Below are 27,551 nucleotides of genomic sequence, written 5' to 3'. Positions count from 1 at the left end.
CTGTAAGTTACACAGTGCAGTTAGCAGCGCCCCAAGCCCAGAGGGGCTAGGATAGGGGGCGCTATTCTCCCTATGAGACTCAGTGGAGCATCGGCGTGATTTTAAAATCTATTTAAAGCCACTTTAAGGCGCAAATGCTATACTATAATATAATAATATATCATTTGCAACTCCATGTGTTTTTATGGCGCAATGTCATGAATGCAAGCAGATTTTAATATTTGATATTTATGAGATTTATGTATTTAGATGCATTTAGAAGATAAATAACACATAATCATAATGAAAACTATAATAATAATTATTATAATTATTTTTATTATTATTGTTAGTTTTACATGCCCCGTTGTTGTTGTGCAGTGACGTCACACCTGGACGATGAGGGCGTTGAGGCAGCCATCAGCCAGGGCTCTCTAATGACCACATTTCTAACAAATCTGCCTGAAAACTTCCATGGCAAAGACCAGTAGTCAAATAGTGAGTATGTCGTTTAATCGCCGATCACGTTAAACCGATAGAAATCGTGAGTTTTATGGTCTTTTAGAGCCAAAGTAGTAGTGCTGGCGGCTAGCTAGCTCGCCCAGCCTGATCTGCTCATCAGCTGGGCGAGTGTGTTTATGGGGAGTGGTGGTCCGGTCCGCTACTGTGTGGTGGGCCAGTTTACGCAGTATTAAAGGTAAACACGCCGGATCTGCTTGGTTAGATGTCTGGGAGAATGGTTTGGGATCTTGGTGACATGTCTGAGTGTTAAGCGAGACGATCGGCAGCGTTTGCTGCTGTTGTTGACATCAACTTTAAAGTGGCGCTGGAAATCCACTCCGGGATTTTGTTCCAGCCGCCTGGATGGCTCTGCTGCAGCGGAGCTGCAGCAGAGCCATCCAGGCGGCTGGAACAAAATCCCGGAGCGGATCTCCGCTTTCCGGATCTGGACTCTCACCAACACGTAAAATGTAGGTGTTTAGACCTAACCTGGCTATTTAAAATAACATTTCCTGCCTAAACCAATACCATGTTAACCAATTCCACCTATAACTCCACCTTTGCATCCACCTAAGCCTAAACTCGTGCAGATATGTGAAAGTGAGTGAAACGCTCCTTATCTAGCTAACTAACTAGCCCAGTAATTTAATATACCCCTAAAAAAAATGGCCATAATCTCATTTTCATAATCTCCAGTTTTCTTCCCTCGGTTCGCTTGCTGTTAAGCTCAGGTGGAGAAGTTTGCAGACGTAGCTAGCAGCACTTCTGGAGGAGGAGGGGGGGGGAGGGGGGTGGAGGGGAGGGGGGGGGTTTCACGTTTGTAAACAGAGTGAGGCATTGTGGGCAGTCTTTTACCCACTGACCTCCTGAAAGGTCAGCTCAGCTTTGAGGGACACTCTTTCTAATAATGTGACTTTATGAGACTTTGCAGCAGGGCTCTAATTAATAATACATATTTAATGATATTTAAGAATATATGTACCCAAGCTTGTGCTGGGAGCTGGTTTCAGATCAGGTCTAAGCTGGGCTTTGATGGTCATCCGAAGCGGATGTAGACCCTATGCAGGTGAGCAAGCTGGTTTACCAGCTCTTGACCAGTGTAGGGTGTGATGCATGGGCCTGTCGCTGACCTCAAATTTCCTATAATGTACATATGAACAGTTAGAGCAACCGGGGTGCTGGTGACAGGGTTGTGGGTTCGATACCCGGGCCCTGGAGCAAGGCCTTTCACCCTTTCTGCTTCCCTGGGCAACACAGCCACTTCGTCAGGCACTGTGTGTGTGTGTGTGTGTGTGTGTGCATGTGTGTGTGTTCACACATATATACACTTAACCGGATGGGTTAGGGTGGAGGCGGAGGCGGAGGCGGAGGTGTCCAACACTAATGGTGAATATGGTTGTCGTGTCTTGGAGGTGTTGTTTTATTCATATATATATATATATATATTCAATTGCAATATGAATATATTAAATATTTAAAATAATTGACCTGTAAAGTGGTGCAATTGCTGTTTTACACTGACCCACCATAACATTAGCACCACTGACAGGTGGATGTGTTAGTCAGGGTGCGAACAACCAGTTCCTGAAGGTGACCCCTGGGTCAGAGCATCTCCTCGACATCCTAGGGACTGGGCCTCTAAAGCCCATTGACGCGATCCATACAGGTCTCACCTCACAATTTACGGGCCTTCTGCTAATGCCTGATCCTACAGGACGCCTTCAGAGGTCTTGGTTCACTTGCTGCCTGATATATCCTCCCCTAGTTTTCACTTCAGTTGTCAGTGGTGTTAATGTTATGGCTGTTCAGTGTTATGGACCAGGGCGGCCAGATATTTGTATGCTGCTGTACATGATTCTGATTTCTGGTTAAAGCTCCTCAGATCAGCTGCACGTTTCGTAAAAACGACCCATTACAGAGAGCAAATACAGCCCGGGTAAACTGCCTAGTAACAAGCTGCTGATTGGTTGTCAGCCCATTATGCTAATATCTTGATGTATTCATTTATTATTACTTCTGATTTCTGCTCAGATCATTCAGATAATGCTTAATATCCCTCAGCTTGTCCAGAAATGCATGTGTACAGCCGTCCATGAGGGGGCGCTCAAAGCATGAGTTGTATTTACTGCAGTGGAGTAAAAGTGAATTACACTGTCTAACTGTAGGGGGCGCTCGGGAGCAAAACAAAACAATGACCAGTTCTTGCAGGCTTTAAGCAGTTATAGAAATGTAAATATATAATAATAATATATAATATTGTAATACTTTTTAAAACTACTAATAATATAATATATTTTAAGTTATAGAAATGTTGATTTTTCTGTATTTCTGTGTTTGTAAGCTGTTAGTCTGAAATCTAAGAAATGTAATTAGTTATAGATTGAATGGCCTTAAGTGTATTAATTCAGTGTTATTGACCAGGGCAGCCAGATATTTGTATGCTGCTGTACATGATTCTGATTTCTGGTTAAAGCTCCTCCCAAAGCTCTTCCCGCACTGCCTGCTACTTTTTTGCATTCAGTGAGAGCTCAGCAGCTGTGTTTCACCTAATGTTTACCTCTCGTGCGGTGGCTCTGAAATCTGCGCTGCTCATCCCCTGTGATTTGACGTGGAATGACTCAAAACATGTTTGTGCTTTTGCCACCTAACCAAATCACGGCATGTAGCACGGGCTGACTGGGCTTGTTATTTAGGATGTGTGTATGTGTGTGTGTGTTGGACCACCCCTTTAACACATTAGGAGTCGGAAATATATCAAAACACTAAAAGGACAAAAGTATTGGGACACCTCATTCACTGTGTCTTCCTCCCAGTGTAATCAAGAATATTAAAAGGAGTGTTAGTGAGGACCAAAACTCATCCCAAAAGTACTGGATGGAGCTCCACCACCATCCATCATTCCAGAGAACACAGCTCTTCCACTGCTCCACAGCTCCTCAATGCCGGGGGGCTTTATACCCCTCTAACCCACTGCAAATAGGTTCATGTTGATTTATCTGCTCCAGAGGGTCCTATTCTATTGGCAGTACTTGTCTACAAGGACTAGACAAGCTGTTTGTGTGCGTCTGCACATCTGTGTCAGCAGTAAGTAGCTAAATGCATTGATTAGAAGGGGTGTCCACAAACATTTGGACATATAGTGTGTATTTAGGCTGATTGATATTGTTGATATTGCTCGTCTGAGTACTAGAGTACCGAACAACTGCACGTTTCGTAAAAAACGACCCATTACAGAGAGCAAATACAGCCCGGGTAAACTGCCTAGTAACAAGCTGCTGATTGGTTGTCAGCCCATTATGCTAATATCTTGATGTATTATTTAATTATTACTTCTGATTTCTGCTCAGATCATTCAGATAATGCTTGTGGATCTCTCAGCTTGTCCAGAAATGCATGTGTACAGCCGTCCATGAGGGGGCGCTCAAAGCATGAGTTGTATTTACTGCAGTGGAGTAAAAGTGAATTACACTGTCTAACTGTAGGGGGCGCTCGGGAGCAAAAGAAAAAATGACAAGTTTATGCAGGCTTTAAGCAGTTATAGAAATAGAAATATATAATAATAGTATATAATATTGTAAAACTACTAATAATATAATATATTTAAAGTTATAGAAATATTTATTTTTCTGTATTTCTGTGTTTGATTGTGTTTGTACTTCATTTATTCGATTCATATATTTTATTAATATTTTTATTGTATGTTTACATGAAAATAAAAGTATTCCGCAAAAGATAAATATATAAAATATTTATATATATATATGAATATATTTATTTATATTGTTTACTTTTTAAACTGATATTTATATTTTTAAACTACTAATATTTTAACACCCTTAAGTTGAAATATGGCTCCGACCCGGATCTCTGTAAAGCTGCTGTGACAACATTTGTTGTAAAAAGCGCCATATAAGTCAAATTGAATTAAATTAAATTGAATTAAATTGAAACCAAAAGTCCACAACAGCCGCCCCGTGTCCCCAGTGTCTTCTTCACTGAAAACCAAAATATAGTCACCCTAATTCAATTTAAATGTAGTAACATTCAGATTAAAATGAACATTTCAAACATTTCAATTTAAATTTCTAAATTATACTCACTTCTTACTTTTCTTTCCTGAAGAATTGTTTTATTTTGTGCTGCACTGTTCCCAAATGTAAAATACTGTGAGACGAGTCATGTGCCCAACATCCAGCTTAGCTTCAGCAGATTCCCCAGACATGCAATATTTATATATTAATATCATTTCTATTACACAAAACTGTATTTTTGTTTTTATATTTTAGATTTATGCTGTTTTTCTTAACTTTCTGACCCTCAGGTTGTATTTTGTACTGTCAGAATTACATGATGAACGGACCAATAGAAATGCTCCAAATGTACTTGGAATATTTATTTTATTTTTTTACATTTTCTTCCATTTTTTTCTTCTCCTGTAAAGTTACTAGTTTGGACATACAAGATTTTTGCTAGCAAGTACTGATACATAATTATTTATTATTATTATTATTATTATTATTATTATTATTTGTAAAAAGCATGTCACTTTATGCTTAAGTGTGAAGAAAAATGAATACATTTTTAAAATAATAATTGAAATAATTAAAAATTATTTTTTGTTGAATAATTATTGAAATAAAAATGATGAAAAGTTATTCATGTCACAATCAAAATATCAGACATAATTACGATTGAAATTTCCTGAAGCACGCTATTTATTTATTCATTTATTTTTATTTTATTTTTTTATTTATTTTAAATATGACTGTTGTTTAGCCGCTAGTTCCCAAATCTCCAGTCTCCTAAGACGTGGTGTGTGTTGTGAAAGTACACGGACGTTGCCTGAACCCCAACCCTTGCTTTCTCTTTAGCGTTGTGCGGTAGATCATTCACAGCTCTGCCGACGTCTCAAAACCACACTGACCCTTCAGCACCCTCCTTTTAGCATGTGCAGAAGTGTGTCTGTACAGGATGTGACTTATTTACCCTTAGAAAATACAAAACACAGGTCAGTTGAGTGGTGCCTATATAGGGGTGCCTATATTTGTGCTGTTTAGATGAGGTCACGTGTGTATTTATACATTCTCATTATTGCTGTATATTAGGGCTGGTCTGTATATCACTTCAGCATCACCCACACAATGAGTGCATGCGCAGTGTTCACATATATAATGCAAAGTCGCATTAGGCAAATTAAATGCTTGCTTTTTTTGCTGTTTGATACAAAAGAAAAAATCACATTTCAGTTCAAAGGTTAATTCAAGTTTCAGTTCATGTTTTTTGTTACATTTTTCATGAAAAATTGACACTTTTCACACTTTCTATAACCAGAGACAGATTATATTAGCCAAATATAATTTATTCATTTCAATTTTGAATACACAACTGCACAATTAATATCATATATTACTATCATGACGTTTGATCATTGACATATTGTGACTTCTTGTAAAATCTTGTGAATTTTTTAAATATAAAAACTATAAAATATCAGAAAAATATGCATACATGAAGTATCCAATCCAAAGTTTTCCAATATTGTGTAGCTTCTATTAGTAATATGATATTCTATATATATGTATCACAGTACAGTGGTTACGACTCATATATTGCGATACTAGAAACAAGATGTTATGTTTTTGTTTTTTTTAATCAAATTTTAGGAATAAAACACCAAAATATACATAAAAATCTACATAAAATCTGCCTGAAAGAAAAGTTAACTTTTTATCTAATCAGAACAGTGGGATCCGAATACAAAGTACAACACTGCCATCTAGCAGTCGGGGGTTTAAACACAGCACTAAATGAACCACTGTCTATCATAGGGCTGGGCGATATGTTAAAAATAATATATCACAATATTTAAAGACAGTTTCACGATTCACAATATTTTTTGCTATATTTTGATGTGCAGACAAAAATTAATCGTCATAAAAACTGTTTAAATACTCTCCCAGCCTGAGTCCAGTGATCTGTATTCAGCATCTGCTGCACTTTGTCTGATTAAACAGCACTAATTACTCTCTGTAATGAACTGTCCAGTGGGTCAGTCTTCCTCAAGCTCTGCTGATTTCCGTGATACGCTTCTTAATATCATGATCACAAACAAATTTCTTGGGTTGCACCGATCCAATACTAGGATCGGATATCGGTCCTGATACTAACAAAATTAGCCGGATCAGGTATCGGATAATTAGTCTGATTCAAAAGCCCGATCCATCCACGGAACCTGATTCTCGCCGATATTCTAGGCTTCATAACCCAGGATCAGAATGCCCCTGACCCGTCATCCACTATCAGCGGGTAATCCAGCTCGTCTTCTATATAAGGCGAACTAAGGAGGGAGGGGCTGCTCGCACCTCTTTAGTCTCACAGACTTCAAATTTCAGAATAAAAGTCCTGAGCCCAGACGACACTGTGCCGAGGTCCAGCCCAGTTATTATATTTTAGTGACCAATAAACAGAAATTGGGTTTATATAAATCTATGTTCGTATGTTTTATAAAGTTAGTAAAGGAATGGTTACGTCAATCCTGATGCCTTAAGTCTCTCCCAGATGGTCAGGTGTATGGCTTACTAATTCAACAGTGGTACCGGATCGATATCGGGAATCGGCCGATGCGCAAAGGTCATGTATCAGTATCTGTATCGGAACAGAAAAAGGTGGATCGGTGCATCCCTACAAATTTCAAATTGATACATATCGTCTTATTGCCCCACCCCTAGTCTGCCACCAATTTTTACATATAAACTATTCATTAAAAATCTGTGGTGTTTTTGAGAATCGAGGCAGTAAGTCAAAATATAATTTCACAATAGTTTCATTTATTGATATTTTCTTACACTTCTACTATATAACTATATGAAGTCGTTGTCATGCAAAAACGCTGTATCTCCATTTAAGGATATTTTTTTCTCCTGTTAAGTTACTAGAGATACAAGATTTTTGCCAGCAAGTACTGATACATAATTATTATTTATTATTATTATACAGATTATTATTTTTAAAAAGCATGCGCTTTTTAAGTTTAAGTGTGAAGAAAAATGAATACTTTTTAAAATTATTTAAATAAAAAAAAAGTTTATTAATTATTAAAAAAAAATATATATTAATCATTTTTTAAAGGTTATTTATGTCACAATCACAATATCAGAAATAAGGAGAATTGAAATTTCCTGAATCACGCTATTTATTTATTTGTGTTTATTTATATTTACATTTATTTATTTATTTTAAATATGGCACAGTTCTTTAGCCACTGGTTCCCAAATCTCAAGTCTTCTAAGACGTGGCGTGTGCTGAGAAAGTACACGGACGTTGCCCGAACCCCAACCCTTACTTTCTGTTTAGCCTTGTGGCAAAATGGCCAAAATCTTTCTTAGCTTTCAATGAAACTCAAAATAAATAAAATATAATGAATATAAATAAATATAATAAATCTAATAAATATAAAAATGTTGTGCCCTTCAGGTCCCAGAATGTAAAATGACCCAGATCGTACCGCCTGAGCCTGAATTTGGGTCTGTGTACCGTAACTCCTGCTCTGCCAGCAGCCGCCCCCTGTGCTTGAGAGTTGGAGGCCGGGGTGGGAAAAGCCCCTCTGGTTTCTGCGGTTGAGAGTGTTTGACTGGTTATTGTTGTTGTAGTGTGAGTAGCGCTCTCTGCGGCAGGTGTCTGGAAAGTACCAGCCTGTCACATTAATAACAGAACCCTCTCAGAACACGGCTTGTTTTGCTGCACTCACAAACAAATGAGGGCTGATCGACCCAAAGCTGGGAAGTGGTGGTTCCTTCATTTGCATGGCCGTCAGGTCGCCCAGGGGTTTTTGGCGAAGTCGAAGCCTTCTACTGTCGCCTTACGCTGAAATGAGTCTTTGTTTGGAGGATCAGCCAGCAGAATATTACTGATGTGTTTTTATGAATGGAGTGGAGAAGTCACATGCCTTCTGCTTTGGGTCTTGAGTCTTACTGAAGGGCAAGTTTTTGGCTCTGTGATGTTTATTATGATGTTTTTTGCTTGAGATTCATGTTATTAGTTTACAGCAAATTGCAGAAACATGTATAGAACTTTATATAAATGACTAAATAAACATATACATTTTATTACTAATACTTGAATATATATTTTAATATTAAATATCGGTGTGCTTCTCAAGCTACCCAGCAACACTAAACAATAATCACATGGAACTAAAACAAAATGACATAAAAAAGTGGACACAAATGAAGAATATAATATCCAGCAGAAGATGCAGCTTAATGTGATTTGAGGAAAAGGAAAATGCAGTATTATGCACTTGTGCACAAATTGATCAAATTACACATTTTTATTGATGAAGATAAGTCAACAAATCTTCTACAGGAAACAAGGAATATCATAGGATATCAAATAGTTCTACAGTAACCTTAAATATCAGCACATTTTCTGAATTTTTTTCACAATTTCTATTAATTTACTAAATGTAACATATTGGAGAAAATTAAAATAATAAATAATACATTTTTTTCCCCACATTTAATGTTTTGTAGTTAAATTCGGTATACTGTAAAAAGTGTTTAGTCACAATTCAACCTAAAAAAACAAACGTATGAGGTAACAATCAATTAAACTGGGTTTATTCAATTCAAGTGAACCAGGAATTTGTTGAATATATAATATATAATGGTTTAAATATTCAAAAAAAAAGAAAAAGAAAAACCTTCTTTGCTTTCAATGGAAGTCAATGTAAAAAAAAAAATAGTCCAAATAATTTTGGAGCATTTTTATTGGTCCATTCAACATGAAATTCAGGTACAATGTAAATAACCACTTCTAGAGTTACATTATGTCCAAAAGTCAAAAACTGCAATAATGAAGATACAGATTGTTTGCATGTCAGTGATGAAGTGATGTGAACTCACTAAGAGCTCATTTTGTGTTGCTCATATTCCACTCTATGATCAAGCAAGATCACAGATTGAGGTGATATCTAGTATAGTAAATAATTATAATAAGTAATAATGAAGCACAGTGTGTTTTACAGTATTTAATTGTTCTAATGCTCGTTGCCTTGGAACAGTTGTCACATGTAAAAACTATGAACACAATAGTTTTTATTGAGCTTTTAACTTTTACTATATATATATATATATATATACTTAACTTTTACAATATCTGTTATGCAAAAACCACGAAACCTCTACAAAATACAGTTTTACAGGATGAGTAAAAACATGTCTTCATTTTTAATGGAAGTCAATGTAAAACATATTTAATTCCAAGTCATTTTGGAGCTTTTCTATTGGTCCATTCATCATGAAAGGTGTATACAGTATTAAGGACAACTGCCAGATTTACATTATGTCAAAAAGTGAAAAATGACAATATTGTATTATATATATATATGTATTTATATAATTATAGGACTAATTCTGCTGTTTTTGTTATGACAGTAGTGCTGAAGTACTGTCATAATCCACACTATGCTCTAAAAAGTGTATTATGATATAATTTATCACAGTAACATTAAAATACCCTCATATTGCCCACCAAACATGGTGCAAACAATGCAAATGTACCCTAAAAGCCACACCTTGGACCCTGGGAGCCATAAAACTGCACTACAATCACTTTCCCTGAGGTGAAATGCACTTTTGTAAAGCCTGCCGTGTGGGCAAGGCAGTTATGTACCACCCACCCAGTGACGGCCTGTTTGTGCGAGTGGTCTCTGAACTGTAAAAGCTTTGACCCTGGAAAAGCTCATGTTTTCCCCAGCACACTTCAGCCGGCCTGTCCCAGCTCCTTAAAAGGCCGACGGAAAGGGCTGAGTTGGAGCTGCACCTGTAGACCAACGGTGCACGTAAACAAACGCAGCCCTGCCCCGTGCGGAAGCAGCTCTGGTTTATCAGCTGCTGCCTCAGCGCTCAAAAGCCGCACTTGTTCCTCTTGGTGTGTGTACGAGTGTGTGTGTGTGTGTGCGCGCGCGAGTGTGTGTGTTTATGTGTCTGTGTGAAACGACTGCTCTCTCTTCTGCCCTGCCAGTACGATGCTGCTCTCGCTCAGCCCGGCGTGGCCTCCTCATGCTCCCAGGCACCTCTCTGCGCGCTGAGGGTCCGGCAGAGCCCCGGCTGCCCCCGGACCATCACCATGGAGGGTTCTGCTGAGCCAGCGGCACCGAGCCCGCAGCCCCAGCGCAAGAAACGGGCCGAGGACTTCAAGTTTGGCAAGATCCTAGGGGAGGGGTCGTTTTCAACCGTGAGTCAGTTATGGGATGCTGTGGGCATGGAGTTTAACCCTAATGCCGGGTCTGTGGGGTTTGTTTACCCTGATCAGGCCTTTTGTTTAGTTCTGCTGCATACTAGGCCAGGGTTTTCACCCAGAGATTAAGCCTAAGCTTCTGAGGAAGACTTTTAATTTGTTAATCTCTGTTGCTTTTGGAGTTCAGTACAGTAATAATGCTAAATTTCAGTGCTATTGGTAGATTTTAAGGTAATATACATGTGAGAAAGTGACCTAATGAGTTGTGGAAGGGGACATGATTGAGCTTTTAGAGTACAGTCCCATATATAGTATATATCTGCTCAGTAAAACACTAATATTAGAATAAGTACATTAAAAAGTGGTGGTTCTCCATCACTGTGTTCATCATTAGAACATCTCCAAAGTTCTCCTCTCTCATGGAGTCTAGTATTATTTAGAGTTCTCCTCAGATCAACACCTGGTTTGGGGGTAAATCAGGGCTTAATGATGGTAAATCAGGTGAGCTGCTGCTGCTGCTGCTGCTGCTGCTGCTGCTGATGGAGTTGAACACATCCTCCACGCTGTGCTGGCTGGACTGGGGGGCGTCCAGGAGAACCCTGGAGGAACCGACCGAGCTCTGTTCTTCAGACTAGCTCACCGACAAGATCTCACTACTTTCCTTCTTCAGAATGAGAAGCTCTTGTTTCTCCTTTTTACTGGATTTATGTTCAGCTGCTTTATCAGTTCTGATAATCTGGAGACTGAAAACTGACTATTGCTGAGAGACGGGGGTTAATGATGGGATTAGGAGACTGAAATCTCTGTACAGTGCTGTAGGTTTAATGTTTACCGTCAGTGTTTCCTTTCCAATTTGAAACGTAAGGATTATAATGTGATTATTTTTTCAATTTCAGGTTGTTCTAGCAAAAGAACTGTCCACAGGAAAAGAATACGCAAGTAATTACTATTTTAATTATTAGTATATTTCTTTTAATAAAGTAAAAGTACCCATTAAGCTCCGTAACCTTTAAACTGTGTGTATTCATTCAACTGCTTTTGCAGAATACAATCAAACCCGTCTCATTGAAATGTCTGTTGTTTTGTTTTCTCTTTAGTTAAGATTCTGGAGAAGACGCACATCAGGAAGGAGAATAAAACGCACTATGTGAAAAGGGAGAGGGACATAATGTCGAGTTTAGACCATCCCTTTTTCGTTAAGCTCTACTTCACATTTCAAGATGCTGAAAAATTATGTATCCTTTTTTTGTGATATTGTGAAAGGAGTGCTGCGATTAGTGAAGCGGAAGAGCGCCACCCCCGGGCTGTTTCGGGTCATTCTCATTGTCCTTAACGTCGCCCTGTCAGATTTCGGACTTAGTTATGCAAAGAATGGCGAGCTGCTTCGATACATTCGCAAAATAGGTTCTTTCGATGAGACTTGCACACGGTTCTACACTGCAGAAATAGTTGGTGCTCTTGAATATCTGCATTCAGTGGGGATTATTCACAGGTAGTCCAACTTGCTTAACCTCTTGAATCCAAGGCTGTTTTTAGCTTAAATTTTTAGACCTGTTATTCAGTATCTATGACTTGTTCAGTATCTAATAAAGATGATTCAGTATCTACTATAAATGATTCAGTATCTACAATAAAATAAATTCAGTATTTACTAAAAATGATTCAGTATATACTATAAATGATTCAGTATCTACAATAAAATAAACTATTTTAGAGTTTTCTACTATACATGATTCAGTATGTACTGTTAATAATTCATTGTCTACTGTAAATCCACTGTCTACTTTAAATTATTCAGTGTCTATTATTAATGATTCAGTATCTACTAAAATAATTCAGTATCTACTAGTAATGATTTAGTATCTACTATAAATAATTCAGTATCTACTGTACATGATTCAGCATAAACAAAAAAAACTACTTCTATAGTTATATAAATAATTTGATTTCTACTATAAATGATTCAGTATCAATTATAAATGATTCAGTATCATCATTAATGATTCAGTATCAACTATAACTACTATACATGATTCAGTATGTACCATTAATAATTCCTTGTCTACTAGAATTGATTCAGTAACTACTTTAAATTATTCAGTATCTATTATTAATGATTCAGTATCTACTAAAATAATTCAGTATCTATTATTAATGATTCAGTATCTACTAGTAAATAATATAAATAATTCAGTATCTATTACTAATGATTCAGTATCTATAAATAATTTAATATCTATTATGCATGATTCATTATCTACTGATTCAGCATCAGCAATAATTGATTCAGTATGTTCTATAAATGATTCAGCATGATTTTAATTGTGAAATTAAAATTAAATTGATGTGTAATGGACGTTTCTGTGACTTTCTGACCCTTGTTTTTTGTCTCTCCTTCAGGGACCTTAAACCAGAGAATATTCTGCTGAATGGGGAGATGCACATTCAGATCACGGACTTCGGAACTGCGAAGCAGTTTTCTTCCGACAGCACTCAGAGTAAGACTCAATCCACTATGAAGACTGTTTTTCTTTGCTGCCACTTCCCTCTTCTCCCGGCCATGTTTACTCCACTGTTGTGGTTAACTTACCTTAACCTCACTGTAGGTCAGAGATAAGCTGGCTTTTGTTATTTATAGATACATTCGCCGTCCACCACCACCACCCCCCCCCCCACACACACACACACACACCCACACACCCACAGCACCTCCACCACCTCCAGCTCCAGCATAAAAACATCATAAATATGGGATATAATGTTTGCATGTGTTTGAAAAACCAAGTAGGAAGAAGAGAGGGCTTGTAGTAACCCAGAGCCCTCATTTCTCAGTAAAGGTGGAGGAACCGTCTTTGCTCTGGTGTGTTTGTCACGTTCATCAGGGTGTAACTGGTGTGTGTTTTTGTGTTTTTGTTTTTTTGCCTCTCTAGCAAGAGCCAACTCTTTCGTCGGGACTGCGCAATATGTTTCTCCTGAACTGCTGACCGAAAAATCAGCATGTAAAAGGTACTCTTCTATGACACGCATAACAAATGCAGCCCAGTTTCAGGGGGGGAAATGATATATGATATAGAATTAACAAATAATTCATATATATATATATATTATTTAAACTACAGTCCAGTAAAAATGCACCAGTGAGGTTTGATTTCCTGATTTCCTCTTTTGTACACTTTCAGTTCGGACCTCTGGGCATTGGGCTGTATTGTTTACCAGCTGGTGGCCGGGTTGCCCCCCTTCAGAGCAGGGTAAGCCTTCCTTTTCCCTATTCCCTCTAACATCACTATACTGCTGTCCAGCATGTTATGACTTTGCACTCTAACCGTTGTGTCAGAGAGGGGCCATTGTTGTAATCACTGTTTTTCTCCTTTTTTTTCTGAATATGAAACATGGTGTGAAATAACAGGAAGTAATGGCTTTGGTGTTTATGACTTGTTTGTGTAGTGAGTCTGAGGCCTCTGAGAAAACCCCAACCACTGCGTCACGTGGGCCGCTTGCCTCATGGTTACACTACAACCAGCAGATTGTCTTGGGCGGCCGTTAAAAACATAACACTCACAGCCATGTGACTGGACGTTCACCCCGTTCACCACAGCGCTTGAGCTGATCTCCGTAGGGCTCAGTGTTCCTTCATGTCTTTGTTTTTGTCGTTTTACAGGAATGAGTACTTGATATTCCAGAAGATCATAAAGCTGGAGTATGACTTTCCCGAGAAGTTCTTTCCCAAAGCTAAGGACCTGGTGGAGAAGCTATTAGTGAGTTTGACTGCGTCTGATGACGGGAATTTCAATGCAAAGACTGTGGGTTTAGATTGAAAATGCCCTTCAAAAAACAACACAGTGTTGATTTGGGTCCAGCTAGTCTAAAAGAAGAGCCATGATTTATATATATATCGTGATCTTTTACCATATCGCCCAGCCCTAACGTGACCTCACATTTACATTGTTTTCCCTCCTAACCCGAACATAGATGGATTGGTTGAAGCTGGAGCTGGTATTGCAGCTGTAGTTTTGCCATAGTCACACAATGTGCTGCTGGAGACCCTCTCTGTGCAGTAGGGTTGGACAAATTAGTGCTAAAGGATCGCTACTTTTTAATCCTGATAAATTGATCCGCAAATGAAAATATTGCTGCTAGGGTTTCCTTAAATGTGCCATAGAAGCATGTATTGAGTATTGAGTCAGTTGTAGCTTGATGTATAAATATTAAGCCTGTGACTTTGGTCTTTGGTGGAGGGTGAAAAATGCTCAGATGCAGTTTAATAAGCCTATTTACCACCCATAAGCTTTTATGGTGGGCTCAAAAAATTGATAAGCTCTGTTTTTATTGGCTGGTTTACAACACTGCACTGACTCACAACATCATAGCATAGCACAGCACAGTCTAGCCTAGTCTAGCATAGCTTTTTTATTTATTTATGTTTTTAATTAATTTGTTTGTCTGGATTTCTCCCGTTTTCTCTCAATTTGGTTCTGCCAATTGACCCCCCCCCCTCTTAGACTTAACACATGTCTCCTCTGATACATGAGGACCTCAACACAAATGGACCAATTGCAGTCCAGTCAGAATCAGGGGGAAGTTTCCAAACAAATTGGACTGTGATTAGGACCAGTCACAATTTGCCTAGTGGAATAGCAGAAATCAGAGTAGAGTCTGATGACATTTTTGCATTTTTGCGTTATAACCAGTCATACGAGACCAGGCTTCAATCTTTTCGGCATGTTCTAGCTCCATATCGATCCATATCTAGCTCCATATGCTCACTTTTGTTTGAGACATTGGCTCACTTTGTTGAAAGGCGCAGATGTTGCGCGTTACGAGCGTTTATAACGTCTGTGGTAGTCAGGGGGAGGTCTCAGAACAAATGAGACTGCGATAAGGACCAATCACAGTCAAGGGGAGGTCTCAGAACAAACAGACGGTGATCAGAACCAGTCACAGTTTGGAGTTCTGTTTAGCAGCCAGTGCACACTATCATACAAACTCAAACTGTTGCTTTGTTTTGACCAAAAATACGTTTTTTTCTCTTAAAATGTCATTTTTATTTGAATACTGCCAACTTAAAGCAGTCAGTTCTTCTCACTGCACAGCTCTTGGCTGATTTAGGGAAGAGGGAAACTGTACGTTGTGATTTTCCGCTTAAGTGCTTCATGGATTACACCTAGTCTTGGACTAACCGATAGTGCTGTTTCAGGTGTTTTCAAGTCCCATTTAGTCCTCATTTAGACTTAATCGAAGTGCTTGGACACTAATAAATACTCTTAAGTGTATTACTCTTAACTCAACTCTGGTCATTTCATTTTTCGTTGCTAACGGGGTGTTTTTATGTCGCAGTGCTCCGACGCTACCAAGCGGCTAGGCTGTGAGGAGATGGGCGGTTACAATCCACTCAGAGCCCATCCGTTCTTCGAGGGCGTCTCATGGGACAACCTCCACCTGCAGACGCCCCCGAAACTGACCCCCTACCTGCCGGCCATGGCTGAGGATGATGAGGAGTACTATGGCAATGTGAGCAGGTTTGATGTCACATAAACAAAGTCGGCTTGTGACCCTGTCGTATTTTCCAAGTAGTGCTTGTTTTTCACTGCTGCAGAAAAGACTTACAGTAACATACAGCTGGGGTCGGATTCTCAAAGGTGTGTTAAGAAAGATGCTTTTCATAGGTGTGTGATAAAAGATAAAAGTTCAGGTCTATTTTATTAGTCTTTAAAATCTTTTTAGATCTTTCTTTTTTAAGATTTTCTATATTTTTTCTTAAATTGTTTCCCATTTCTAAGATCTGATATTCTTAAAAACCCCTTCTTAACCTCTTCTTAAGTGCTGCAAATGATTAGTATTAGTAATCAGAGGCCGGATTCTCAAAAGCAGTTCAAAAGCAGCATACCTTTTTCTAACGATTATAAACTATAAAGCAAAAATGTGCTTAAATGAGTTCTTGAGAAAACTCTTAACAGTAAGGCTAGGTCAGATTCATGGTGTGTTTTTAAAGCTTAGAATTGTTCACAGCTCAATGATGGACCCCAACAATGATGGACCCCACTATCCTCCTAAACTGACAAATCCCACATAAGAAAACACTGGAGAACTGTGTAAGTGGGTTTGTCAAATATTTCCCCTTCGTCTCCCAATTTTCTCCCCCGTTTGTAGCTCCCTCTAGCAATAGCAATGGGATGAGACTTAACACAAAGAGGACTTAACACATGCCAAGCTGTGTGTGTGCATTTGCACATCATTTTTATATAAAAATGCTTAATTTAATTGAGCTACGGTCATGTTTTAGCAAAGTGTCTGCTAAATGCCCTTATTCTATTAACTGTCATATACGTATATATTTGGTTGCCAATGCGGTGAGACGGGTAAAGCTCCGGGTCCCCAGCTACACCACACCCGTTAACGGACGCCTATGCTGGCCAACATCGTTTAAGAGTGATGAGAGAAGAGAGCGCCATCTACCCACCCGGAGAGAGCACGGCCAATTGTGCTCTCTTGGCCTCAAGTTGCTGATGGCAAAGCGGCAAGGCTCAGGACACGAAGCCCCGACCACCAAGCCAAGCAAACCAACTAGGAAAACATGCACATTTTAAAATATTATTGAGCTTTTGGATAAACTAAGTGTCCACAAACTTCCGACACACCGTGTATATGAACACTTTTCAAGTACACATGCACTTCAGACTAAAGGTACCTAAGTTCACATGCCTTCAGTTGGTATTGAGCTTTACACTATGACGTTTTTGACATGCAATCATTCAATTTACAATTTGTTTTAAAGAACCATCCATTAAAGGTTCTTTATGGAACCCAGATTGGTTCTTTTTGTGGTTTCACTCCAAAGAACTCTTGGCATCCTTGTTTTAAGAGCGTAATAGATACCATGTGTTGAATTGAATGTATGGATTTTCTCATTGGCCAGTACGATGACCTCCTGAGTCAGTTCACGAACATGGAGGTGGTGCAGTCCAGCTCCTCTCAGACCCTCTCAGTGCCAACCACTTTACTCCCACTGAGGTCCAGCAGCAACATTGAGCAGTACATCCATGGCCTGGACAACAACTCCTTCGAGCTGGACCTGCAGTTCTCCAGCGAGGAGAAACAACTTCTGCTGAAGAAACAGACCAACGGGAACCCCTGGTAGGTGCCAGCACATGTCAGCAAGGTGGTCGCCTTGGGTAGAACGTCTGCACACTGCTGTCACCTAACTTTGTAGGTTTCTCAGGCAACAGTAACACTATTAAACACCATTTTTAAAAGTAATACACTTATTAAATGTTATTTTATTGGGCTTTCAAGTGGCACAACCATCCAGGAGTGTGTTTAGCAGGATTGCAGGTTCGATTCCCAGCGATGCTGTCTGGGAATCCAAAAATGGATGGGTAGGATGACCCTTCTTTTTCCCCTGATCACTCACAATGTCGCATAATCAGCAGTTAGCTCTCTGCTCCAAGTGTGTTCAGCTGTGCAGTAATGTTGAGGTTCACCATTAAGCAGTTTACTGGCTATAAATGTCCCTGAGAAAGCGCAAGCTAGCCTTCACCCTCCCAGCACTGGTAGCTGTTAGCACTTTTAGACCAAATTAAGTTTGGTTCCTGAACTGGATCCATTCAGGATTCCTGGAACTTTGGTGCTTTCTAGCAAAACGGCCTGCGTTTCCATTAGTTTTGACTGGAAACAGTGATAACAAGATGATGGAGCCATATATTAACTGCAAGGGTGCTGCTAACCCATCCATTCATAGCTCCCTCTAGCATTAGCAATGCTCCCGACACAAGGAGGGTAAGTTATCCTCTGATACATGTAAAGCCAGCCACCAGCCACACTTTTTTAAAACTGCAGCCAGTGTGGCATCGCCAGGCAGCCGACACACCAGGTCTTCAGCTCCGTCACGCCAGCCAACAGAGGCCTGTGCCGGCCAACATTGCTTAAGAGTCATGAGGGGGAGAGCACTCCATCTACCCACCCGGAGAGAGCACAGCCTATTGTGCTCTTTCAGACTCCGGCTGCTGATGGCAAAGGAGAATCTATTGGCACCATGCTGCCTAATGCCAGGCGTGGGCTAGAGGAGAGGTATAAAGCCCCCCAGCATTGAGCTGTGGAGCAGTGGAAGGACTGTGTTCTCTGGAATGATGGATGGTGGAGCTCCATCCAGTACTGTTGAAATTGGGGTTGGGGTGGCAATCCTCCAGCATCCGGACCTCGCTAATGCTCTTGTCTCTGAATGCAATCAAATCCTCACAGCAATTGCTCCTCCAAAATCTAGTAGAATCCTTCTTCCCTGGACAGCAGAGATTGCAGTTACTCCAACAAAAGCAGGAGAAACTCTTTTTAGTACCCTTGATTGCAGAGGAATCAGTGAATGAGCAGGTGTCCTAATACTTTTGTCCATTCAGTAAGACACCAATAAGAGCTGAATACCCTGGTTTTAACCCTGGTTTTTAAAAAGTCCTCCACTTTTTTAAGGTCCTTAATGGAGCTGCACCCTCCTGGATCTTAGAGTTACTACAACCTCATTCCTCTTCCAGGTCTCTTGAGGTCTTGGCTGCTTCTCGGTCTCGGCTGAAGGTCAGAGATGACCAAGCTTTTGCAGTTGCGACACCAAGGCTCTGGATGACCTATTAACAGCTTTTGGAATTACATGGATATTATTCATTGGATCTGTGCTGTATAAATAAATGACTTACTTACTTACGTCACTAGGCCCTCCATCTACCCACCTGGCCATCATGGTTGATGCTGAAAATTAACTATTTTTCAGGTTTTAGCTGGGAACAAACTTTCAGGCTCTGAAACCAGTTCAGTTTTGGTGAAAATGTGCAAAACTTTAAAATTAGGTGCATGAACTGGATCCGAACCTGTTCCACTTTGGTTGAAAAGGGCTTATTGTGTAGTGGGAGAGGTCTAGCCAATGGGAGGAATGTGGAAATGCCATCATTTGGAAGAAAATTCAGAAAAAAAAAACAGAGCGACACAGTGTCTTTATTTCTTACCAGAATCTTCTTAATCTGTGTGTTTCTCTCTGTTTTAAGGCACCAGTTTGTTGAAAACAATTTAATACTTAAAATGGGACCAGTGGACAAACGAAAGGTAAGACATGTCCCCCAATATTTATTGTCTTACATGAAGTAATATGGAAAGCGTGCAGCATGCAGTGGGTGCACGGACCTAACAGATCTGCCATTGCTGCAGAATCACAGCTTTGCTTTGCTTTGTCATACTCTGAGCGCCCCCTGTAGTCTGTGAGTGGCAGGGCAGGGCATGAACGTATTGTTTGCTTTGCTGTATCCTCACAGGGGTTATTTGCTCGTCGGAGGCAGCTGCTACTAACAGAAGGGCCACACCTCTACTATGTGGATCCTGTAAATAAAGTTCTCAAGGGGGAGATCCCGTGGTCTCCAGAGTTGCGACCGGAGGCCAAGAACTTCAAGACGTTCTTCGTCCACACGGTATGGTTTCAACCCCTCTTCAACCCCTCTTAACACTCTTAAAAGTAAAGGTGCCAAAAAGGGTGAGGCCATGGAGGATTCCCTAAATGTTGGGTTCCCTAAGAACCTTTCAATGGATGGTTCCTTAAAGAACCTACACACAACGCAATGGTTTCATAGTAAGGACTTCCCTGCGTAAACTGATAATGCGTGAAATTAATTACTTTAGTATTAATAGAAAAGTCTGTAAAGGTCCTTTATCTACACTAAATGGACAAAAGTATTGGGACACCTGCTCGTTCATTGTTTCTTCAAGGGAATTCGAGAGTATTAAAAAGAATTTTTCTTGTTCTTTTGTTGGAGTAACTGTCTCTACTGTCCAGGGAAGAAGGCTTTTTACTAGATTTTGGAGGAGGAGGAGCATTGCTGTGAGAATTTGATTGCATTGCATTCCAAGACAAAAGCATTAGTGAGGTCAGGGATGATGATGGTTGGATGATGATCACAACCCCACCTCATCCTCAAACTCTCCAACTCATCCCAAAAGTACTGGATGGAGCTCCACCATCCATCATTCCAGAGAATACAGTTCTTCCACTGCTCCACAGCTCAATGCTGGGGGGCTTTATACCCCTCTATAGCCCACGCCTGGCATTAGGCAGCAGCATGGTGCCAATAGGTTCATGCTTATCTGCTCCAGAGAGTCGTATTCTATTGGCAGTACTTCTCTACATTGTCAGCAATGGTTGCAAATACATTAAAGTAGCTGAATGCATTCGTTAGACAAGGTGTCCAAAAATATTTGGACATATACTGTATTTAAAGGCGTCTGCACACATGGAATTGTTTAAATATCTGTTCTTTTATGGCATTGGTCCAAGAACCAGCTGAAGCACCTTTATTTTTAAGAGTGTACTGAATGAGAACAGTGCAAATTATACTGGGGGTGTTGGGAAATGCTTAGATGAGCACCCTGCCATGTAAAAGCTCCTTGCTAACTTCTTAAATGTCCTCTTCTCAGCTGTCCTCAGGACAGATCTGTACTGCAGATGCAGAGAGGTTCACACTTTTGCTTTGGCATGATGAAATGAAAAGACACATCCTAACGTCTGACTCCTCCCCTTGCAGCCAAACAGGACATATTATTTAATGGACCCCAATGGCAACGCAGACAGATGGTGTAAGAAGATCCAAGAAGTGTGGGGGAAGATTTACCACAACCATCAGACTGCAGGCATGTAGAGTGCAGGAGGAATCCTCTCCTCAAGTCAAGGCACGTCTTCACGAACTGAGCCTTCCACTGGTTGAGACTCCTTTAAGCCGTTCACTCGAACCTTCGTTTGCGAGAGGGGGGCGTTTTAACATTAAGTTAAACATCATGTTTATTCCTGGAGGCAATCTCATAGACGCTTTGCTTGTTCTCTGTGCTCTCCTACATGCTCTCATGTTGCTCTGTGGGTGAAGATCACTCTAGCATTCAGCTGCTTTATGGTCAGACTTTGACTTTGACAAGGCTTACGAGCGAATGCACTGCTTGTGTGTGTGTATGTATGTGTGTGTGTGTGTGTGTGTGTGTGTGTGCGTAAATGTTTAAAGCTCATAAAGCTGGTGAGACGTTGCAGACCGTGCTAATTCCTGTTGCCTTTTTAACATGGCTGCGTGTGGTTGTGGGTTCTGCTGCTTCCTTAGTGTGTCAGAGTGGCTTTACATACCGTATACTTGACAGGACGTTCACAAGTACAGAAGTAAACAAACAGTGGGTCAGTGGGGGTAAGCCATTATCAAAGGAAACTGTTTTATATGTTATTAAGTGTCTCTAATAACTGTGTAGGTACACATTAATATCAATGCAATGACCATGTACACTATATGGATTTTAAAAAAAAGTATTGGGACACACCTGTTAATCCCTGAATTCAGGTGTTTCGTCCAGTCCCATTGCCTAAGGTGCATAAAATCAAGCCCCTAGCCCTGCAGTCTGCCTTTCTTACACACATCAGTGAAAGAACAGGAGGTTCTACAGAGCTCACTGAGCTCCAGCGTGGTTCTGTATGTAATAGGAGACACCGCTGCACCAACAACAACAAGTCAGCTGGTGAAATTTAGACCTTCCCTAGATCTTCCTCCATCAGCTGTGAGTGGTGTTATTATTGAACAGTGGAAGAGTTTAGGAGGAACAGCTCACAGAGAGCAGCTCAGTGTCCACTGAGTGTCTGTCAGACCACGTAAAGTTACAGAGCGGGGTCAGGGCCGAGTGCTGAGCTCAGAGCAGAGTGCAGAAAAGCCTCCAACTGACTCAATAACTGCAGAGCTCCAGACCTGCTGCTGCTGGTAGAGCTTAGAGCAAAAGACGACCAGCTCCATATTAATAGAGCCTATGGGTTTAGAATGGGACATCATATAAGCACCTCTAGGTGTCCCAATACGTTTGTCCATATAGTGTATCTACACTCCTAATAATAAAGGTGCTACAAGCTCCACTTTAAGCGCCACCATGTGAATTACATTTCCTCTGACTCCCTCAATGCACAGATCTGATTGGCTGAGAAGAGTCACGTGTGCTATTTACCGCTCTGTGAGTTTCCTGGGCCGCTAAATCGCAGGTTAAAATAAACACTGCGTCTAAATATATAAATAGTACTCAATAGTTCACCAGTTATAGGGCCAGGCCTAGATAGGACAGCATCTGGGTCCGGACCCTGACCGCAGCCCGCCTAACATCCACGGTTCTTCTGTTGCATCGCTGTGTAGTGTAGGGGCGATGTGCTTGCTGTCGGGGTGCAGTGGTACAGATCGTGTAATTACACAACAGCATCTTCACGTGTATGTGCTTGAACATGTGTAATAGGATGAGGGTAATTGTAATTACACGGTAAATACTCGATCTGTTGAGATACTCCTCTGTAATTACATGAGTCAAGCTGAAGTTGATACATGTGGTGCTGCTGCATTAGTTACTTTATTACATTACACTTGTTAATGTGTAATGACACAGTTAATAGAGACACCTGTACCGTAACACACTACCTGGATGGTTCCTTGTAGATGCTCACCTGACATTGAGCTAACCTTCAGCTGAATATGAATTAAATGGAGCTGAACTTCTACTGGAGTTCAGTGCCACTATGATCTGAGGGTCGCTGGTTCGAAATCCGGGTCATGCTGCTTGCCGTCAGCTCTCCCAGGGTCGGGTTGATGGCCCTTCCTCCCCACATCACTCCCTACTGTAGAGTTGTTCAGCTCAGGCGTCTGTTCTGAGGTATCTGAGCCGGGGAGCCGGCGCTTTCCTCATAGTTAGTCTTCATGCTCCTTTGGCTGTGGACATTGCTAGTGATGGGGGGAGTTCACATGAACGGGAATTGGCCTTCCAATTTGGGTAGAAAATTGAGTAAAATGACAAGTTATAAGATTGTTGAATGTAAATCTACTCCTAATCCTCATTAAGCTAAACCTTGAATTTAACCCTCAACCTAATTTTAACTGTTACCTTAAGGGTAAGGTCAGGGTTAGATCTAGGGTTAGGTATAGGGTTAGATTTATAGGTAAGGTCAGGGTAAGGTATAGGGTTAGATTTAAGGGTAAGGTCAGGGTTAGGTATAGGGTTAGATTTAATGGTAAGGTCAGGGTAAGGTATAGGGTTAGATTTAAGGGTAAGGTCAGGGTAAGGTATAGGGTTAGATTTAAGGGTAAGGTCAGGGTTAGGTATAGGGTTAGATTTAATGGTAAGGTCAGGGTTAGATCTAGGGTTAGGTATAGGGTTAGATTTAATGGTAAGGTCAGGGTAAGGTATAGGGTTAGATTTAAGGGTAAGGTCAGGGTTAGGTATAGGGTTAGATTTAATGGTAAGGTCAGGGTAAGGTATAGGGTTAGATTTAAGGGTAAGGTCAGGGTTAGGTATAGGGTTAGATTTAATGGTAAGGTCAGGGTAAGGTATAGGGTTAGATTTAAGGGTAAGGTTAGGGTAAGGTATAGGGTTAGATTTAATGGTAAGGTCAGGGTAAGGTATAGGGTTAGATTTAAGGGTGAGGTCAGGGTAAGGTATAGGGTTAGATTTAAGGGTAAGGTTAGGGTAAGGTATAGGGTTAGATTTAAGGGTAAGGTCAGGGTAAGGTATAGGGTTAGATCTAATGGTAAGGTCAGGGTAAGGTATAGGGTTAGATTTAAGGGTAAAGTCAGGGTAAGGTATACGGTTAGATTTAAGGGTAAAGTCAGGGTAAGGTATACGGTTAGATCTAGGGTTAGGGTTAGGTATAGGGTTAGATCTAATGGTAAGGTCAGGGTAAGGTATATGGTTAGATTTAAGGGTAAGGTCAGGGTTAGGTATAGGGTTAGATCTAATGGTACGTGTAAGGTTAGGGTTAGGGTCAGATCTAAGGGTAAGGTTAGGGTTAGATCTAAGGGTAAGGATAAGGGTATGGTTAGGGTTAGATCTAAGGGTAAGGATAAGGGTATGGTTAGGGTTAGATCTAAGTGTAAGGATAATGGTAAGGTTCGATTTAAGAGTTAGGGCAAGGTCAGGGTTAGATCTAATGGTAAGGTTAGATCTAAGGGTAAGGTTAGGTTTAGATCTAAGGGTAAGGTTAGGGTTAGATTTAAGAGTAAGGTTAAGATTAGGGTTAGATTTAAGGGTAAGGTTAAGATTAGGGTTAGGGTTAGGATTAGATGTAGTGTTGCGTTCAATAGACAGTCATTTACATTGAGCTTAGAGTTCAGCTGCATTTAATACAGATTCAGATGAATGTTAGTCCAGTTTCAGGTGAGCATCTACGAGACGTCTACACTGGACCATCCAGGTAAAGAGACACCTTAGTATAAAGTGTGGGAGGTACATTTTACTGAGACTGTAGCGCTGAAAGTTGAAAGCAGACTGGACATGGTCATGGTGTGTCTGCTGTAGAGCACAGTTTTCGGACCTGTAAAGAGCGTATATATCATGGAAAGGTTTGGGTTTTGATGGTGAATCTAAACATTGTTCAAGTTTCAAAACATACCAACCTGCCGAACCCAGACTAAGCAGTGCAGGTCTAACCTAGAGGAAAGCCAGTTACCAGGCTGTCTAATGGTAAATCTGAGTTAACTCGAGTGTTTCTGAATGAGGTACAATGCAGTGCAACCAATCAGACCGTGGACAATTTACATATATGAGTCTTAAATGCTCAGGAACAGTAAGGCTGAGAAATGGTGATGGCGATGTAACAGTGACTCATGACTGTTTTGGTACATAGATTAACACAGATGTCGTACGTGAAGCTCTGTGGGAGACCTACGGGAGTAAATACTAGGAAATGCTGGTCCAATCAGCTTCAAGGAGAAGATCCAAGTTTATCAGTGTACCAGGGGTCTAAACTGCTGTAGGCTGTACCTTTAGGACACACTGTATACCCTGCCTCATTCTGTTGTGCCTATTTAAAAAGCACTGCAGGCTGAAACACTGTATATAACTGTGGCATGAATGGGCGGGGCTAAACTGCTGTAGGCTGTACCTTTAAGACATAGTTTAGATGTAAATTACCTCTGTTCTGATTGGCTGCCCTGCCCCATTGTGCCATATTAAAAAAGCAGTCCAGGGTGCAACACTGTATAGAACTTTGGCGTGAATGGGCGGGACTTAACTGCTGTAGGCTGTACCTTTTAAGGCATGTACGTAAATGACCTCTGTTCTGATTGGCTGCCCTGTCCCATTGTGTCTCAACACTATAGAACTTGGGCATGAATGGGCGGGGCTAAGATGCTGTAGATTATACCTTTAAGACATAGTATAGATGTTAATGACCTCTGTTCTGATTGGCTGTCCTGCCCCATTGTGCCATACTTAACAAGCAGTCCAGGCTGCAACACTTTCGCACAAATGGGCGGGGCTAAACTGCTGTAGGCTGTAAATTTATGACATGTATTTAAAAGACCTCTGTTCTGATTGGCTGCCCTGCCCCATTGTACCTCATTTAAAAAGCAGACCAGGCTGCAACACTGTATATAACTTTGGCATGAATGGGCGGGGCTAGACTGCTGTAGGTTTAATACCAGGATGTATGCTGGTGTTTGTGACATCACAAAAACGATACATTTAACAGGCCGTTTTTGCAGATTAGTTGGCGTAGACGGCGTGGGGGGGCGCGGGGGGCGGTGAACAGTACATTTTGAAGCGTTAATAACGTTTACTTCTTACATCAGCCTCAGTTTTCCTTGGATACCGGCCCTGTATTCCATCAATTTGATGCCTTCGACCCCCTTCGATTCAGAGTTCGCGTTCATATTCCGAGTTGGCTTTGTGTTGCTTTAATACAGGGTACTGCGTCTGGGCTGGTTGGGAGTTTGGCGATATATGTGTGTATGTGTGTATGTGTGTGTGTGTGTGTGTAAACCGCTGGTGAGCGCTAGCTGTGTGTTACGTTGTGTCGCTCGATTGCCACAAAACGAAAACTACAAAAACTACAGCAGGCGGTCACAGCGACCCTACAGTACCTGTAACGTACTTTTAAAAACGTGATGATCCTAAAATAAGGGGTGGATTAGTTCAATCATGCTGTGTTACGGGGTGGTAGTGCTCTGGCTTTAGACGCTGCATTTCTTATTTATTTCCCTAATTTCTCGCGTTCGTTCAGTTCAGTGGTGTTTGTTTCATGCCCGGTTTACAAATCTGCTGTTGGTTTTAATTCTAAAAATGTCGATTCTCACTTGGGTACGTGTTTTTATTTCTTTAAACAGATGTCAACACTCTGGAAAATAAGTTATTTTGTTAGTTTTTGGTTTTGTTTACTGATTTTTTTTCTTTCTCATAAATAAATGATCCATTCTCGCCTGTAAATAAATCTAAGTGCAATCTGAATATCGAAACGGCTACTCAATCCCAAAAACACACCTAGAAATGCTGGATCTGTCTAATTTAACCAAGTACAGACGTGTATTTCTCCTTTTCTGATCTGTGTGTGGTGATGGTGTTTTTTTTCTTTCTTTTTTTTCTCAGTTTCTTTGCGTGTATGAAATTCTACCTGGTTCTGCGGCCGAATATGACTGTGATGTACAGATGTATTATTCAGAAAGTAGAAACGCGACACACCTTTTTATATATTTTTATTCCTCTACAGAGTTATGTGCTGAGGTCGCCTCGGCGTGCTGTTTCTTTATGTTATTTAAATTCTAATATATGAGCTCGTGTTCAGGGGGCCAGTGTGTGTAGGTGCTGGGAGGTAAAGCCTTTGAATGTGAATCATCGCTGTAAACTATGATCTGTTGCAGCTTCTCCTTTTTCATTGTGCATTTCCTATTCGGTGACTGAACTCATTCTGTCAGATTTCAGGAATCTGTTTATTTGGGTTTATTTGTGCTTATTATTATAATTAGATGAAAGAATGTCCCACATGAACTGATGGCAAGTCCTATAATAAAAGCATGTATGCTGTTATTATACTTTAA

At 40.5% G+C, this 27,551-nt stretch overlaps 1 protein-coding gene across 5 annotated transcripts; it reads left to right on the top strand.

Annotated features, from left to right (window-relative positions):
• The first annotated feature begins 369 nt into the window (after nt 1–369).
• On the top strand, nt 370–27,551 carry pdpk1a (3-phosphoinositide dependent protein kinase 1a). 5 transcript variants are annotated; one of them, XR_011979310.1, is made up of 15 exons: nt 370–477; nt 10,504–10,716; nt 11,616–11,658; nt 11,817–11,954; nt 12,067–12,211; nt 13,120–13,217; nt 13,650–13,725; nt 13,899–13,967; nt 14,378–14,474; nt 16,054–16,227; nt 17,633–17,850; nt 19,743–19,800; nt 20,007–20,159; nt 21,267–23,804; nt 23,889–27,551. XR_011979310.1 is itself a non-coding variant. In XM_072676422.1 (14 exons), the coding sequence occupies exons 1-14, from the start codon at nt 454–456 to the stop codon at nt 21,378–21,380; spliced, it is 1,620 nt and encodes a 539-aa protein (XP_072532523.1). In that variant the 5' UTR covers nt 370–453; the 3' UTR covers nt 21,381–27,551. The 5 variants fall into 5 exon arrangements, 1 of the variants encoding a protein (XP_072532523.1); XR_011979311.1 differs by having other exon boundaries at nt 21,267–23,865; nt 23,914–27,551; XR_011979309.1 differs by having other exon boundaries at nt 21,267–23,888; nt 23,919–27,551.

This window comes from Salminus brasiliensis, chromosome 3 (assembly GCF_030463535.1).
Source record: "Salminus brasiliensis chromosome 3, fSalBra1.hap2, whole genome shotgun sequence".
NCBI lineage: Eukaryota > Metazoa > Chordata > Actinopteri > Characiformes > Bryconidae > Salminus > Salminus brasiliensis.
Note: the sequence above shows the minus strand (reverse complement) of the source record. Positions and strands in the feature narration are given on the sequence as shown.